The 15,524-nt window shown below is 42.9% G+C and overlaps 2 protein-coding genes across 9 annotated transcripts in view; one reads left to right on the forward strand and one right to left on the reverse strand.

Annotated features, from left to right (window-relative positions):
• Window positions 1-1,822: 1,822 nt before the first annotated feature.
• Window positions 1,823-7,568, forward strand: selenom (selenoprotein M). Its single transcript, XM_023796070.2, has 5 exons — window positions 1,823-2,065; window positions 4,108-4,143; window positions 4,470-4,504; window positions 4,901-4,979; window positions 7,064-7,568. Exons 1-5 carry the CDS (start codon window positions 1,970-1,972, stop codon window positions 7,301-7,303), a joined length of 486 nt encoding a protein of 161 aa, XP_023651838.1. The 5' UTR covers window positions 1,823-1,969; the 3' UTR covers window positions 7,304-7,568.
• A 1,065-nt stretch (window positions 7,569-8,633) lies between these two features.
• Window positions 8,634-15,524, reverse strand: part of smtnb (smoothelin b) — an 89,048-nt gene continuing 82,157 nt past the window's right edge. For 6 of the 8 annotated variants that reach the window (XM_023796065.2, XM_023796062.2, XM_023796060.2 and 3 more), the window contains 7 exons: window positions 15,193-15,372; window positions 14,988-15,050; window positions 14,771-14,831; window positions 14,522-14,668; window positions 14,270-14,387; window positions 13,754-13,905; window positions 8,634-9,936 (listed from right to left, as the gene is read on the reverse strand). In XM_023796065.2, coding sequence (XP_023651833.1) covers window positions 9,783-9,936; window positions 13,754-13,905; window positions 14,270-14,387; window positions 14,522-14,668; window positions 14,771-14,831; window positions 14,988-15,050; window positions 15,193-15,372 — 875 coding nt within the window. In that variant the 3' untranslated portion in view covers window positions 8,634-9,782. Of the gene's footprint in view, window positions 9,937-11,237; window positions 11,422-13,753; window positions 13,906-14,269; window positions 14,388-14,521; window positions 14,669-14,770; window positions 14,832-14,987; window positions 15,051-15,192; window positions 15,373-15,524 lie in introns of all 8 variants that reach the window. The other 2 variants (XM_023796069.2, XM_023796061.2) reach the window with 1 other exon arrangement.

The following is a 15,524-nucleotide window of genomic DNA, read 5'->3' on the forward strand; positions in this document are numbered from 1 at the left end:
GTGTACTTTATGATTTCTTATGCATTTTTTTTTATATTTCTGGTGTTTGTTTCTGTAGGCTGTTATATAACAAAAAGGGCAACGGTCACACAGGATTATGTATAAGGTTTTATAGCTCTTGTAGGCAGCTTCTTGAGTGTACTAAACAGACAGTGAACGGGACTTATTATAGGTCAGTACTACTCCGGTAGTTTACTGAAGTGTGTCATTTAAATAGACAGTGTCTTTCTGCCGACTGATTCTGGTTTACGGGGCCTTCAGGAAGGAACATCTTCCATTACCATGCTGGGAGAGGAACAATCTCTTAAAATGTGACAGCATTGAAAACAGAAGAAAAGGCTCCTCCTGGATGGCTGGAGGACTTGATGGTATAATATGCTGTCACACCCTGGTTCCACAAATCACCGTGATTTTTTTAAGCTTTATCTGCATGGCAATTGTTATGCCTCTTGACAACATACCAAACAGCACACATGCTTTTCCCCGAGGTATGTCTAGGCTGAATATGCGTTTCCATGCTGTTTCCATGGTTTTTTTATGGCTTGTTTCCATGGTATCTTCATAACCTTCCCTTTGAAATGGGCACCTATAGTCATTACACATTGACAGAATTCGCTACCAATATAATATAATCAAGAAAACTAACTAACTCTAATGTCATTATGTATAATTCAGGCAATTCCTATGGGCCATACGGTAATGTGTGAGAACCAAATGCTTCTTGGGGAAATTTTAGCCGAAACCAGCATATCTCCTTATTGGTTGGTATTGTGGGTTTCTGTATTGTCTGGTACAGCTTGTGCTACAGTACAATTACGTAATTCAAAGCCAAATCAGTATATCTACTTACCAGTTCTATTCAATTAATAGATTTCAAATGCAGTCTTGTAATAGGTAACAGTGTTTCACTTCCAGTTAGTAATGTTTTCAAATAGAATTTACTAAAAAACGAATGTGCTCTGTAATTATAAATGAAACTATATATGCAATGCATGTGGGTTGCATGGTGGCGCAGCGGTTAACACTATTGCCTCACAACCAGAAGGTCAGGGCATTCGCTCCCTGGGCTGGGTGTTGGACCTTTCTGTGTGGAGTTTGTGTGGGTTTCCACCAGGGGCTCCGGTTTCCTCCCACAGTCCAAAAGTGTGCACGGTGAGTTAATTGGTGACTCTGAGTTGGTCCCGTGAGTGTGTGTGCCCTGTGGTGTGTTCACGACTGCCCAGGGTTGGTTCCTGCCTGTGCCCATTGTTCTTGGGATAGACTCTGGGAGCCCAATTGGGATTGAGTGTTTAATATGTATCTTGCTGTTTAAATCTTTTTTCTTCGGTAGTTTTATTTCAGTCATGTCCCGGAAAAGTAATAATAACATATAATAATATTAATATTAGCAATAGTAATAATAACATTTAATAATAACATTAAATATTTTACATATATTTCAGTAACTTGTGAAGGGAAGTTAGATGTCTTCCTAATGTTGATAAAGAGATAAAAAAAAAAATCCGGCAGTATCTCCACTGGGGGGAAAGCGCCCCCAGTGGGAAAGCGGGTTACTGCATGATATTCTTCGCTTGTTTCCCTTCCTGACTCACATCGTCAGGTAATGCAGTAGAAAATGCTGATCAGGCTTATTTGCTATCGGACAATATTAATATCTTTTTATAACATTTAAATTGAAAACATGGCTGTAACAATATGTTTATGGACAGCTTTGTTGTCAGTCTTAGTCGAGATCGGTTTTTTTATAATAAAATAAAAATCCCTGCTCACGTTTCACTTTTACCCCCTCCTCGTCATAATCGGAGGAGGAGGCGGTGTTTGACGTGGCAGCGATTCCGGACGTGACACAAGCCTCCACGTCATTGCACATAATTTTGATAAGAAGTATTTTTGCACCATATCTTTAGCATCTCCTGCTTGAGTGACGGTGTAGAACTGTTGCATCGCGGATCTTGTGCGTTTTTAGAAAATGCGGCTGCTTGTTTTAGCCGGCCTTCTACACTGTTTGTCTGCCTACGAGGTAGATCACAAGAAGCTGGAAGGTCTGGCAAAAGCGAAGGTGGAGGTAAGATCTGTACCCTTATCCATAGGCTTCATCTTTACTTGAACAATTCTTATCGAATTATGATAGATATCCTGACCGGAAAGCTTGTGTCGTATTGATATTGTTCTCATTACTACGAAAGACTCCCTTTTACTGAAACATGATGATAGAAGTATTGCTTAGTTTCCAGAACTGGGCACAGGCGCCCCTGGTTTGTGTTGCGGCGTCACTCACAAAGATACCCAGTAAATCAACCAGCATCTCCTCCCCGAATATGCCCTGAAAGCATAAGCATAAGCATAAAACTCATTTACTCTCTCCATTTTACCTGCACCATTTACTGTCGGCTAATTGTTTCGTCTTTGTAGAAGTCCTGGCGAATAACAGTTTTTCATGGAAAACAGGACATAATTTTAAAAAGTGTGGTTATTTGTAGGCCTGCTGTATGTTTTGCACAAAAACGTGAAATGCATCCCTAGTCCGAATCCCATTATCCACTAAAAAGGATATTCTTAAATACACACAGTTTCGGCTATTTGAATTGAACGATAATCGCAATTAAATTCTCATATGCATTCGGCACTACATTCAAAGAGCAGAGGTAAGTATTGGTATGGGATTGCGTGCCTGCCCCTTTATTCCCTGTTGATCCTGATGAACATCTTTAGCAGAGTATGGGGAACGTGAAATTTGAGTCCATGTAACATAGAATTTAGTGATTAGTTGTTATTGTTGACACACAGTGCACCATAGCCTATGTGACATGCACGGGCAGTGGTGGAATGTAACAAAGTATTTGTACTTCGTTACTGTACTTAAGTACATTTTTACGTATCTGTACTTTACTTAAGTAAAAATAATAATGAATACTTTTTATTTTACTCCATTACATTTTGCGGCAATTATCTGTACGTTCTACTCCACTACATTTCTACAATTTATGCCGTTAGGCGTTACATTTTATGAACACAATTTCCTCAAAATCTTGCATGAAAAAATAGTTAGCCTATTGTGTTCTGGCGTTGTTTGCCATTTCCTACCAATCAGGTGGCTTCATTAGCTCCAATGATGGCAGAGCGCGCGTCAATTAGCAGCAGGAGCTGGTAGACTGGCTTGATTTCAAGAAGAGACATTCAACATGGCACCACCCCACCACTAGTGTTTGGTTACTGTTGTGTTTCCCTTTTCCTGCTCTTAACAGATGGGTTGAATAGTTTTGCAAGTACATAAATGATTTAAAGATATGTCATGTCCAGATTGGTTTATCTTAATGGTATATTAGTGGGTAATACCTAGTAGATAACTTGTAATCCACATAATTCTAAGTTAGGGTACACACAGTATTGCAGAGTGCACGCACAATAAGCACACCAAACTTTCCAATACACATACTGTATAGTTGCTTGTAATTATTACGAGCAATGAAATCGGTAGAGGCGTAAGTCAGTATATCTACTATTCTTTTACAAAATGGCACACCCCAGACGTTGAGACAAACCATTGTGTGAGTACTTTTACTTAAAAAAATACTTTAAAGTAAATTTAAAAGCAAGTACTTAGTACTTTCATTTAAGTAAGATTGTTGATGTAGCACTTCTACTTTTACTTGAGTACATATTTTGCAGGATATTTGTACTTTTATTTAAGTACTAAACTTCAGTACTTCCACCACTGTGCACGGGGCAGCTAATTCAGCACCCGGGGAGCAGTGCTTGGGGGCGGTACCTTGCTCAGGGTACCTCAGTGGTGCCTTGCTGGTCGGTGATTCGAACCTGCAATTTTTCAATTACAAGTGCTCTTCCCTAACCATTAAGCCACCACTGCCCATAAAAATAGCAGAAGTAATGCACACTTATTCTTCCTTTGAGTGAGTCCACAGTTGTTTGTTTCATTCGGGAATGTACAGTTATCAAGGGGCAATGAAATCTGGCCAGAGACAACATTCTCACAGTCATTGTTTTTTTTTTTTTTTTTTTTTTAATAAATCAAAACGTTTGTTTCAAGTACCGGGTCCCACATTTGGTGGCTTGCTACAAATGTTCATGTTCATATTTTCTCTTCAGACCTGTGGAGGGTGACAGCTCAACCGGCTGAGGGAGGTAATCTATTCATCTGCTCACTCTGTTTTAGTGTTTCTAAGAGCTGCAAATACATAGAATATAATAGATTCTTGCATGCATTTTTATATGTAATGAGAAATTTGAGCTTAAGAGTTGCCATTGTCACCTGTTTGACGTCTTACCTGTATAAAGTCTTTTTGTATGTAAACCTTCCATTGTTCTCTATCCAACCATCCATCCTTGGCATCCATTGATCCTGAAAAGGGTTTTGTCCATGTTTGGTCTTGCTCTACTAAATTGAACGGACTTTGTATTGTAAAATGCAGTCATAATTTTGAGTTTTATTCTGATTTTTCCTCCTGTAGGTCAAAGCCTTTGTGACTCAGGACATCCCTCTATAGTATCCTTCCTGCCAGGACAGCAGTACACGTTCACTCCTAAGAGCTTAATAGAGGTCTCTACAAATGTATATCATGTAATCCTTGTCATATTGTGTAGATCCATGGAGTAATTACTCTGTGATGGACTGGAATCTGGCTGTTTTGCTGTATAACGATCAAAGTTACTTGAAGAGTGGTTATTTAAAATGTAGAGAGATTAGTGGAATTTCCTTTCCATATGCCATATAAACTGGATTATGGCAATATCTCACTGCCCTACTAACATGTAAGAGCTGGGCTGTCCTGTGTGCATTGTCCAATAGAAACTCTTATTCTGACTGCAGTCTGGGTTGTGTCTTGCAAAGTTTTGAGGGATGCAGTTTTTATTATGGTTATTCCCTTGACTTTTGATCCAGCCACAACTTGGTGATGAAGCACATTCCAGGGGCTGATCCTGAGCTTGTTCTGCTCAGCCATTACTATGAAGAACTGGATGTAAGAATTTCACATTCTCTGATGTTCTGGTACCAAAACCTAATGACTAGCAAGTCAACATGAAGACCAGGGCCGGTATGCATAAAACTTCCTAAGAATGGTCGTACACTTGGACTTAAGAGTTTAATAAATCTTAGCAAAAAGTAGGACATAAGAGCATTGTATAAAGCTGCTAAAAGTAACTTTCAGCAAAGTCTAAGCCCAATTCCTAAGTGCTGACGGAGCCAGCATTTAAGTGTCGTGAAATGAGGACTACAAATAAAATCCCGCCCCAAATACTGAGTTCAACCAATAGATGAGCTGCACGGTGAATATATTAGTGACATTAAACCGTTAATGTAGAGCTTTATATAACATACCTTTAATTGGTTGTACGAAAATCTACCTAGTACATCACCAATCAATTTCCACTAATAGATGCATACGTTGTATAAATTATGGGTCAAACGCACAGTTTGTGCTTAAATGGAAGGAGGTAGTGCGAGGAAAGTTTGCACGGACAAAAAAAAAAGCTTAGGAAGCTATTGCAAGCTCCGTAAATGCTCCGTCACCTCGGACAAGGCGTTCAGCAGAGGAATGTGAAAAAAGGTGGTATAATGTTTTATCGACCTCGCGAAAGGAAATCAGTTTTTAAAGCAAGAATGCAAGCTACATGTTTGTGTCATTACTTATATTGCTCTTATGACCCTCGCTATAATAGATGATGATGATAATAATAAATAATTATTATATTTTTCCAGTTGCCAAAAACGTAGCATCATATCACCTTCAGTTCAACTGTAAGTGCATTTTTAGGTGACGTAGGAGATTGTATCCGGTTCCAAATTAGATTGGTAACAAAAAGAATGCCCTCATGATCGAGCCTGTAGGCTACCTTCTTATCAATTCATTATTGTCGTACGTCTGCAGGACGTCCTTTCTTTGACGGAAAGTGCGCGGTCTCCGTCTCGGTGCGCGTAGTGCAGTTGCCATCATTCAACTTCTAACTGGTTTAGGAGTCCCCTCCAGCTCTCTTAAATAATTTAGGAGCTGAGACCAAGTCTTAACACTTAAGAATGTTTATGCATTCCACTTATTCTTAAGTCTGGGAGTAGGAGAATAATCACGTCACTCTTACCCCTGATTTACACTGGATGCGTATCCGCTGCGGTGCGACTGCGCTGCATTCGCATTCCGTCCGAGGCCGTCCGCCAATTCACACTGGACGCGTTTGTGGTCCGTATCTGATCCAGCGCGCCGCTGGTTTGCAAGATCACATGACCACGGGAGAATAACATTTAACATAACATTTATCTATGTTTCTATGGATAAAATAATGTGCCACTCCCATGTAGGTTACTGAACACTTTATTCGGAGTTTACAAGTACTTCACGGTACAGGTTACTCATTAAAAATCAAGTTTTTACATAGTTAATTGGAAGATTCAACTCTCAAAACTTCTGAAATTTCAGTCCACGCCTTCTCTTTTCTACTGTTGTCCTTGTAAAAAGGATCTCTGGGGTCGTAGACAAATCGGTGTTTCTCCACCTCCAAAATTAATTATTCCTCGTCCATGATGTGACGGAGAATTGGCGCATGTGCTCTGTGTTGCGTTCTTGATCCGTATCTGTCAAAAATAGACTTGATGTGCATCTCGACGGACTGCCGGACGTGTGACGGAACAGACGTAGCGGAGACGCAACGCAGCGGTTCTGGTGTAAACTGATGCATTGACTTTATTGGCGGCGATTGCCTGCGGCTGCCGTGTCGGAAACGCACCGCAGCGGATACGCATCCAGTGTAAATCAGGGGTTAGAATTGTGACGCATTTAAGACTGAAATTTTACTCTGAGAAGTTTTATGCATACCGACCCAGGTCACATTCCCATGTCAACTTAGATTCAGGATCCAATTTCCTTGCTTCAGCTGAAAATCAAATGGTGGTCTCATCTTGTTACAATAATGAATTATCTTTCAGTAGATACATGTATGTGTTCAGAATCCTAAAACGAGCATGTGCTCTACAACAGTATATTTCCTACTACTTGAAAAGTGTTGCAGATGGTTGCATCATGTTGATGTCTCTCACATTTCACACCCAAAGCGGATCCCTCTGTCAGATATGACTCGCTCTGAAATCAACGAACTGTTGGGGTCACTGGGGTTCTACAAGAAGGCCCAGCCGGACGACCCGGTTCCTGAGGAGTTCCAGTTCTCCCCAGCGAAGGACAGCCCCTGGCGAGAGAAGCAGGAATCTCATGTTCAGTCCTCCCACACCACGTCTCCGGATTCAAAGATACCCCCTGAGACTTCAGCTCCTGAATCTGGCCATTCAGACTTGTAGCCCAAATCTGAGGGGTCTGTGAGACCCCTGAACCTTCTCACACACCTATGTTGAAACTTAAATCTTTTCAGTGCACACAAAAGGATGTTGCTTGTTGCTCATGTGATTCTGTCACCCTCTGCCTTCCAGAGAACATAATGATGCCCTGGGCCGCAAATCAAAACGATTGGCCAGGAGCTGATGATGCGTGTTTTGGTGGGCAGAAACCAGACTCATCTGAGTGAGACAAGCAGAGGTGTGTCTCAATAAAATCACCAAAACTCCACATTGTGTCCTAGAGTTTAGTACATCAGCTAAAAATGGTAAAGAAAAATAACCAATGATCAGCATTCACTTCCTTTTTTTACATGGTTTAATAGTTAATTCACATTAACATGTGAGGTACAGACTGGATACCATAGCGTGCTTTGGCCGGTAGCTGGAGGGTGTGTTAGCTTATGGGAGTCCTCAGGCTGCTGAATCCATCTGCATGGCTGCCTGGGTGCAGAGGGCCACCCTGCTGCAGCTTAGCGCTGCATGTCAGCCGCAGTGGAGGAACATCAGAAAGCTCCAGTCAAAAAACACTAACCGCTCTACAACCTTGCTCATAATTCAGGCCAATTGCTAATCAGAAATATGAAGTGAACCAATTTTAAAAGGCATTTCTTTTTTTAGCCAAGCAAAAATATCATCCTTCTCTCTGGCAGAACTGAAGCCCATGTTAAAAAGCTTAATAAAGTGGTGCAAGGTGCCGCAAACAGGATGGTGGAAAGCAAAAAAATGAATAGCTTGTTGTTCCCTGAGAGCCTATTTTTAGTTCACACAGACATAGGGAGCAGTCTGCTGAATTGAAAATGGCACCACTGTTATTAATGTTGTGCTTAAGCTAAATCCAGTCTTTTGTGAGCTAAAGGCTGTAGAGATAAACATTTTTTCATCCTTCAAAAAAAACCTAATAAACCATACATAATTTAAGACATAAAATACTCTAAAAGGATAGTGCCAGCTAGTAATTAATACAAGATTACAATTTAACATGGCAAGACAAAATATACAGGATACAAGCAAGCATGGCCAGGAGAGGGCGACAGAGACAGGTAGCTGCATGTCTATAAAATCATACAAGAGATTACGTGTGTGGGTGTGCAGCTGGCCATAGGTGATGTTGGCTGATGAAAGTGGTCAGGACAGGGACCCTCTCTCAGGGACCCAGGCTAGGCTTGGGGGGGGGGGGCAAAGAAGCTGTTATAGTGGGTCGGGATGCATGTGACACCCACATCTTATAAAGCAGGACTGCCTCTACCCAAACTGCTGCTTTTTAAAACAAAATCTTCCAGAATCTTCCATGACATAACTTTAACCAGTACTTTTTTTTATTGAAAGCAACTTAATTTTTCCTCAAACACAGTTACTGCTGACTGGTATTTCTCAAATACAGCAGGGTCCTTCCTGGTCCCTCTGATAGATGTTCTGGAATTTGTAAACACAGGAAACGTCTGCCCTTCAAATATTTTGGATGGACACAATGTTAAACAGAGAAATGAAGCCTAAAAACGTAGACATCTACCCTGTGTTCTCCGTTAAGAACAGGTCTATTCAGATAAAATCATACACTGAACTATGGTCAGGGTTAAAAGCTCTGCAAAAGGCAACAAATATGTACTAGTGCCAAAACAACTATATAAGAACCAGTCAAGATAAATTCTCTCTCCATACCAGTGCTTATAAATTTAAATCTATTTAAATAGAAATAATAAAATTATATCATCTTGCAAAAGAAAACAATTTCAAGTAAATGTGTGGTAAAAAGCATGCTGGTTTTATAATGTATATAAAAGAAAGCGTACCAAATTGGACATTTAAGCTATATAAAACTCATATTTTATGATCATCGGCATTATGTCTAACCTCAAATCCAAGAGGATCATAAAAACTCATTTTATATAAAGCACTTGGTTTCAGGAGAATATAAAAGTTTTATAACATAGATTTTAGTTTTGTCATGTTGATGGTCAGTTGTGTAACTTATGCATTCAATAATGCAAAATTCCTAAAGCTTACAACTTGCTCAGAAAAATACAGGTGTGAAACTTCTGTTGCCAAGTCTGCTGTGGTTGCATGCTGTGCTTTTTGCCATGTCATTCGACAGGTGTGTGAACTCCCGCTTTTACCCCCCCTCTCTGGAAGGGAGAACAGGACACACCAAATGGGTTGGAAACCAGCTCAGACAAGTGAAATGGCCCTGTGACCCCCCCCCCCCCCCTTCCCGTGCCACGGCTAATTACACTACACAGAGGTGCAGTTTCTCAGTATTTATAAGTCGTCTTCCATGCTCGGTGAGATCTGCAGATCCTGCAGCAGGTAACGAAAAGGGGGACAGAGGACACAGTCAGCCAGGTGTATCAGCCAGGAGGCTGCGGGTGCAGAGGGGTAACGGGGTCGTCTGCAGAGGAACTTTCACTGTTTCCATGCCATAGAAAGCGGAGGGCAAGGCGAGGGGTCAGAGATCAGAGTAGGCCCGTTGGGTCATCTCAATTCTGCGCAGATGGTTGACCAGCGACTGCACATAGGTGAAGACACACTTGGGATCTGGTTTCTTTCCCATGATCATCATATCCTCCACCTCCAGCAGGGGCATACAGTTAGCAAAGGCCCTGGGCAGTGGGGGAGCAAAGGAAGAATCAGTGTAAAGATATAAAACAACAGTGCAAATGCTTTCTCTCAGTATAACGCGTGTCAAACACGCTTATCTACCTACCTCTCATACATACTACCCGAATATTTCAGCTCATATACACCACAGGAGCGGTTTTCAAACATTCTATTCAATAAAACAACCAATGTTCGAAAGAAGCCATTAGCCACTAGCTGTGTACATACATTGCCACTATTGTGGGGCTTTATAAAAATCTGTGACCTAAGTTAACTTGTCTGAAGTGTGATCTACATTAGTGACCACTAGATGTCAGCCTGCAGTTTTAAATCAGCTTAAAATATTACAGAAGGCCAGGAAATAGCATAAAAAAGAAAAGTACTGAGGAACATTTGTGATTATAATATTTATTCAAGAAAATGCAGCAAGGAAACAATTTTTCTTCTGAATGCAAAATGTAACATTTAGACTGAAGTTTTTTTTACGTGAGTTGGTCGCATTTGAGATAATTAATCTGTTTAATCTCCTTGGGACTTCGCTATCTGCTGTTCCAGCTGTTCACCCAGAAGACAAACACAAGAAGTCTTGATAACATTTCAAAGTAAACAAAAAGGGGACAATTCAGATCAATATAAGTTAACAGCACATCCTGTTTCAACAGGAAACTGGGGAGCAGCACGTTTTCTTGCCCTCTAAGGCTGAATTGGTGAGAACAGAGCCCTTCAAAGGCATCGCTTGCTGTCTGGCCATGTTTGGGGTGGCTGAGTCTGGCACAATGTCTGCGCCATCCAGAACAGTGTGCCCCACTGACACTGGCACCGTGCCCACAAACCACTGATTGCAGTTCAGTATGGCTTCACAGCGGAATTCCTGTCCTGAAAGCGACTAATTTCACATTTTTATTCTTTTGTCCATTTCTACAGCTAGGTATTTTCACAGAAAATATTCCAGTTAAGATTCCAGCTTCAACAGCCTGGCTTTTTCTAGACCTATGTCCTCCCTAATTCCTCTCTTAGCACACAGAGATCCAGAACAGTTCCTTCCTGTCATCAGCTCTGACGTCAAGCTGATCTGCACGCTGACACATTTAAAGCTTCAGTATCTCTCTTAGCTGAAAGCTAACTTTATACACTGTCAGAGCTCTGCTGTTTTGCCATCTGAACAACTCAACATTTTGGCTGTTATTGTAGCACATTTTATATATACACCAAAAAAGTGAATCCCCTGATGATACCACTCACTCTCATGCACGTCATCTCAAACTTCCAGCCCCAATGTGCCCCATCCCCCTCATTCTCTCACCATTTGGCGTAATTTTGGGCGTGGGGTGGGGGCAGCACTCTAGGAGTTTTTGGTTTTGACCAGGCCTTTCTGTACCAGGCCCTTGTAGAACTCCTGGAGGTACGTGTACACGCACTTCCAGTCTGGCTCACGCATCCGCACCATGTCCTCCACGTCCAGCAGCTGGGGGCAGTCCACCAGCTTCCTGCTCTCGGCCACGAGTGGGTGGGGGTTGGGTTGGGTGAAAGAGAGAAAGACAAAGGGGCGGAAGAAGGTGGAAAGAAGTAGACAGATAGCAGATCAGGAGAAGGGAAGGAGACAATAAGAAGGCAAATAGTACAGGAAAAGTATAAATAGTAATGGAAGGTAAAGAAGGGATATCAACAGGACAGAGAGAGTGAGACGGTCACAGCAGTGAGCAGCCAAATGAAAAAACAAACATAAAAGTGAAGAGAGAGAGAGAGAGAGACAAAAAACAAAAACATTACATTCTCTGTGCTTAGACCCATCCATGAGCGAACATGCTTCATGAACAAGCCGGTATTAAGTGAACACACACAGGCACAACAAAATGTCAAATGGAACACAAACTGCGTCCATTTCAGATTTTTTTGTCCTCTTTTCAGGGTGCACTGGGACATGAGACTTAGACAACACACCTCTGCTTTGTTTTGCACTGCACAAAGCAAAAAGGCAAGAACAAAGGTTCACCAGACTATCATACAATAAGACGATACACAGGAGTGGGGGGGTTGTGTAAACATGGTCTTTGTGCAGGACACACTGAGTGTAGGGTGCTGGGAGTGCCCAAGAGGTTCACGGTGAGTTGGAATGTGTGAGAAAAAGAAGAGAAAGCAAAAGAGATCCTACTCCTAAACATCAAGTGTGTCTATACAACATTTTTTTGCTAACAGCTAATAGACCAATGCTTAAATACTACAGGTAAGATCTTCACTTGTTGAATTCAAGTAACATTTTTAAATTCCCAGTTAAATCCCAGGTTATTGTCTGACCAGAATATTCCTGAGTGTCTGTGGGATGAATTGCTATAGCTGCAGATTTGCCTTTGAGAACCGTATCCCAAAGAGAGTTCAGTTTTCTGAAGCTTTCCTTAAATGGATCTCAGCAGCCAGGTTCTGTCTCAGGTAAATGTGAGGATATGAAGATATGGAGCAGAGTGTGCATGCAAGTGAGAGGTGAGGACATCCAGTTGTCATCATCATCATCAAAGCTGAAGAGCAGGTACACAGATCAGCTGCAGATGCGTCAAAGGTCATGGTCAGAGCTTCCAAGAAGAGAGAAACAGGAAAGGCTGGAGGGGACAGAAAATATGGAGGGAGGAAGGATGCACTGTAATGTGCCTCACTTGAGCGACCTCTAAGAGGCCATGGAGCCACGTGGGTGGAGGAGTCCTTTAGAACGAGGCTGCTAACATTTTAGCACAAGCTGGGAGTCCAAGGGGAGGGGGGTCATCCGAGGTAAACAAAGAGAAAGCCTGGGCAGAAGGAGCAGGGCAATGAGGGAAGTAGGCAGTGCAACAGGACACATGAGCCACCCTGACAGAGTGGAAAGGATGAGGTTACTTTGGTCCACAGAGGATAATGGACGTCACTTCTAATGTGTCTGAGGTCTTTGATCACTTTAGTAAGGACTGCTAGGTTGGGCGGGTCCAGCAGATAGAATAAAGTGCTTTTTACAGCCAGGATGTTTAGCACTGGCTTTTCAGGACACTTGACCTTACCTACTCAAGCTGCTATACTGTAAGGTTAAAAACCCTCCAGTATGATAGTACTCTCAATATCCCAGGGATCTAGATTCAGTTACTGGACATAAATCATTGTTTGGCACTAGAGAGAGGGCAATTAAATATGAATAGAAGGTTGGTCGGTTCAGACAGAACGGAAGTTATGTGAGAAAGTATGTGAATGCAGGACTTGGGGAAGAACACCTAGAGTCAGTGCTAGACCCTCTTCTTCCTCCACTAGGCTGCTTACCAAACTGTAAAGCAGAATAGGCCTACATTCTGACCTCTGCCTTTCTTCAGAGAAACGCCTTCTGTGTAAATGATGGCGCATGTGATGGGTAGGGCAGGGAGAAGCTCGCCTTGGCTGCTAGTGATGTTTAAATCTGAATCTTCTGGTGATAAGAAACAGGTCTGAGATGCTAAATATGAACTGCATGAAAATTATGTTCCACAAATCCTCTGTAAAAAACCAGCACCAACCACACTGCACACTGCTGCCGATTGTCTTTAGAAGGTCAAGGGCCAGGAATGGCACTGTGGTGAAACGCAGGGTGGCACGGTGGTGCAGCCGTTATCCCTGTTGCCTTACACCCCCAGCACATGTGTGGAGGTCTTGTTCTCTTTTTCTCTGTTGGCTAGCTGGCATCTCTGAATTGCCCATAGTGGGAAATGACTTTGGGAATGAACTTTCCGTTTACCGGTGGCATGAGCGAATGGAATGATTTATAAATGAAAGAACTACTGACCACATAAATAAGAGAGTGAATGACTGTAGACATTGGTCTGTACTCACTCTGCCGTGCTGAAGGCCACCTCAAAGTTATGCCTGCGATTGCTGGGGCTGAGGGCGGAGTAGTCAAAGGCTTCGGGAAAGAAGTTATGCACCAGGGCACAAAAGGCCATTCCATCACTCCAGCTGGAGGAGAAGTTCTGAATATCTACATTCTACAGGGAGACAAAGGAGGAAAATTAATGAGAAGAAGCTGAACACAGGGAGGGAGAGAGAATCAGTAGACAGAGAGGATAATGGACTGACAAAATGGCACAGCTTCTAGAGATATGTATACTAAAGAGCATAGTTTGGAAGAAGCAGAAGCAACTGCACATATAAAATAAAATGTGAGCATGCTAGTTAAAATCTATGCTGGGCAGAACATAAGATTCAGTAGAGCTACGTCTGACATCAGAGAAGCACCAAAATGACCTCAGGTTAAAAGTGCCCAGCATCACCTGCACTCGACACCTCACAGCAGCTAATGTAAGCACCTGCTCCCAGCTCAGCATAGTAGATGACGCCCCACCCTCTCACCTCATAGGAGCGGGTCTTTGCCCGGCACCAGTCCAGCAGCATCTGCTTGATGGAGTTGGCGTTGGGGACCCCGAAGCTGGTGGAGCGCTGCACCCGAGCCACGGCCGTGTTAGCAGGCCTGTGTGCGGAAAGAGCTATAAGTGGCAAACCAGCACCCATGGACACGAGTGGAATTAACAAAGACATGATCTTTATCTCAAATAACAGCACATCAGAGAGAGGCATGGAGTTCGGCTCCCTTCACACTCATACCCTCCACTCTCCTTCTCCAGCTTTTCGATCATGGCACGGCGTGACTGCGCAGCCGAGGTCTTAGGCAGCGTCTGTGCCCTCATCAGCTCCTTACGACGCTCTGCCTGCCTGCGCTCCTGTGCAGATGTGTCCTCGCGGTCGAACACGCTGAGTGAGGGGGGAGGCAGCATGAGTCTGCTGTATACAGTGCGTGTTTCACTGTAAGTGAAACACACACTGAAGACAAAATGAAGCTCTTCGGGTTCTCACCTGCCCACTTTCATGGAACTAGAAGAAGCATAGCTGTAGGACTTAGTCTGGACTGTTCCCTCTGTGACAGAGGAATCAGATTAAAATGAATCAAATTAACTTAAATATTTATTGCCAATACCCATTTACTCATTACAATACAAGACATTATTCAGTAACATTTCATATCCTCAATGATACGTTATCTGTGTCAGTTCTCTGTGAGGAGGATACTCACTGTCTGATTTCTGGACGTAGTTGGCCTCCATGACGGTGCTGCGGGACGACTGGCGACCATCATCTAAAGAGAGAAAGAAAGAGATAGACAATCTGTGACAAGGACTCATGAGTTCCCTCCTCGGTGAATGAGCTGATGTTACACCCTGTTTCGCTACATCTGTCAGAGAGCCACGGTTTCTGATGCTGGGAAGCTTGGGACTCACTTGACTGGGCAAAGCGGTCAGTCTTGGTGACCTGGTGGAGGGAGGAGCCATCAGCTGACTTCTCCACCTTCTTTACCACCACCTCACCGGCGCCCCCTGGGCGCCTGCCCTTCTGGGGTTGCTCCTCACGCTGCTGCCGCAGCTCCTGCAGGCGTGACTCCCTCTCCCGCTCCCGCTGGTCTGCAGTGGTTCAGGACAGAAGGGCAAGGAGGTAAATCCAAACAGAGGGGCAATGGATTAACAGTGCTCAGTACTTCCAGTGCTGACTTTCAGAAGCTGCACTGTAAATCCAGCTTGTGTACATGGTCTAAAGAATTGGCCGAGGAAATTTG

The sequence above is a fragment of the Paramormyrops kingsleyae genome, chromosome 2 (genome assembly GCF_048594095.1).
Source record: "Paramormyrops kingsleyae isolate MSU_618 chromosome 2, PKINGS_0.4, whole genome shotgun sequence".
Classification (NCBI taxonomy): Eukaryota; Metazoa; Chordata; class Actinopteri; order Osteoglossiformes; family Mormyridae; genus Paramormyrops; species Paramormyrops kingsleyae.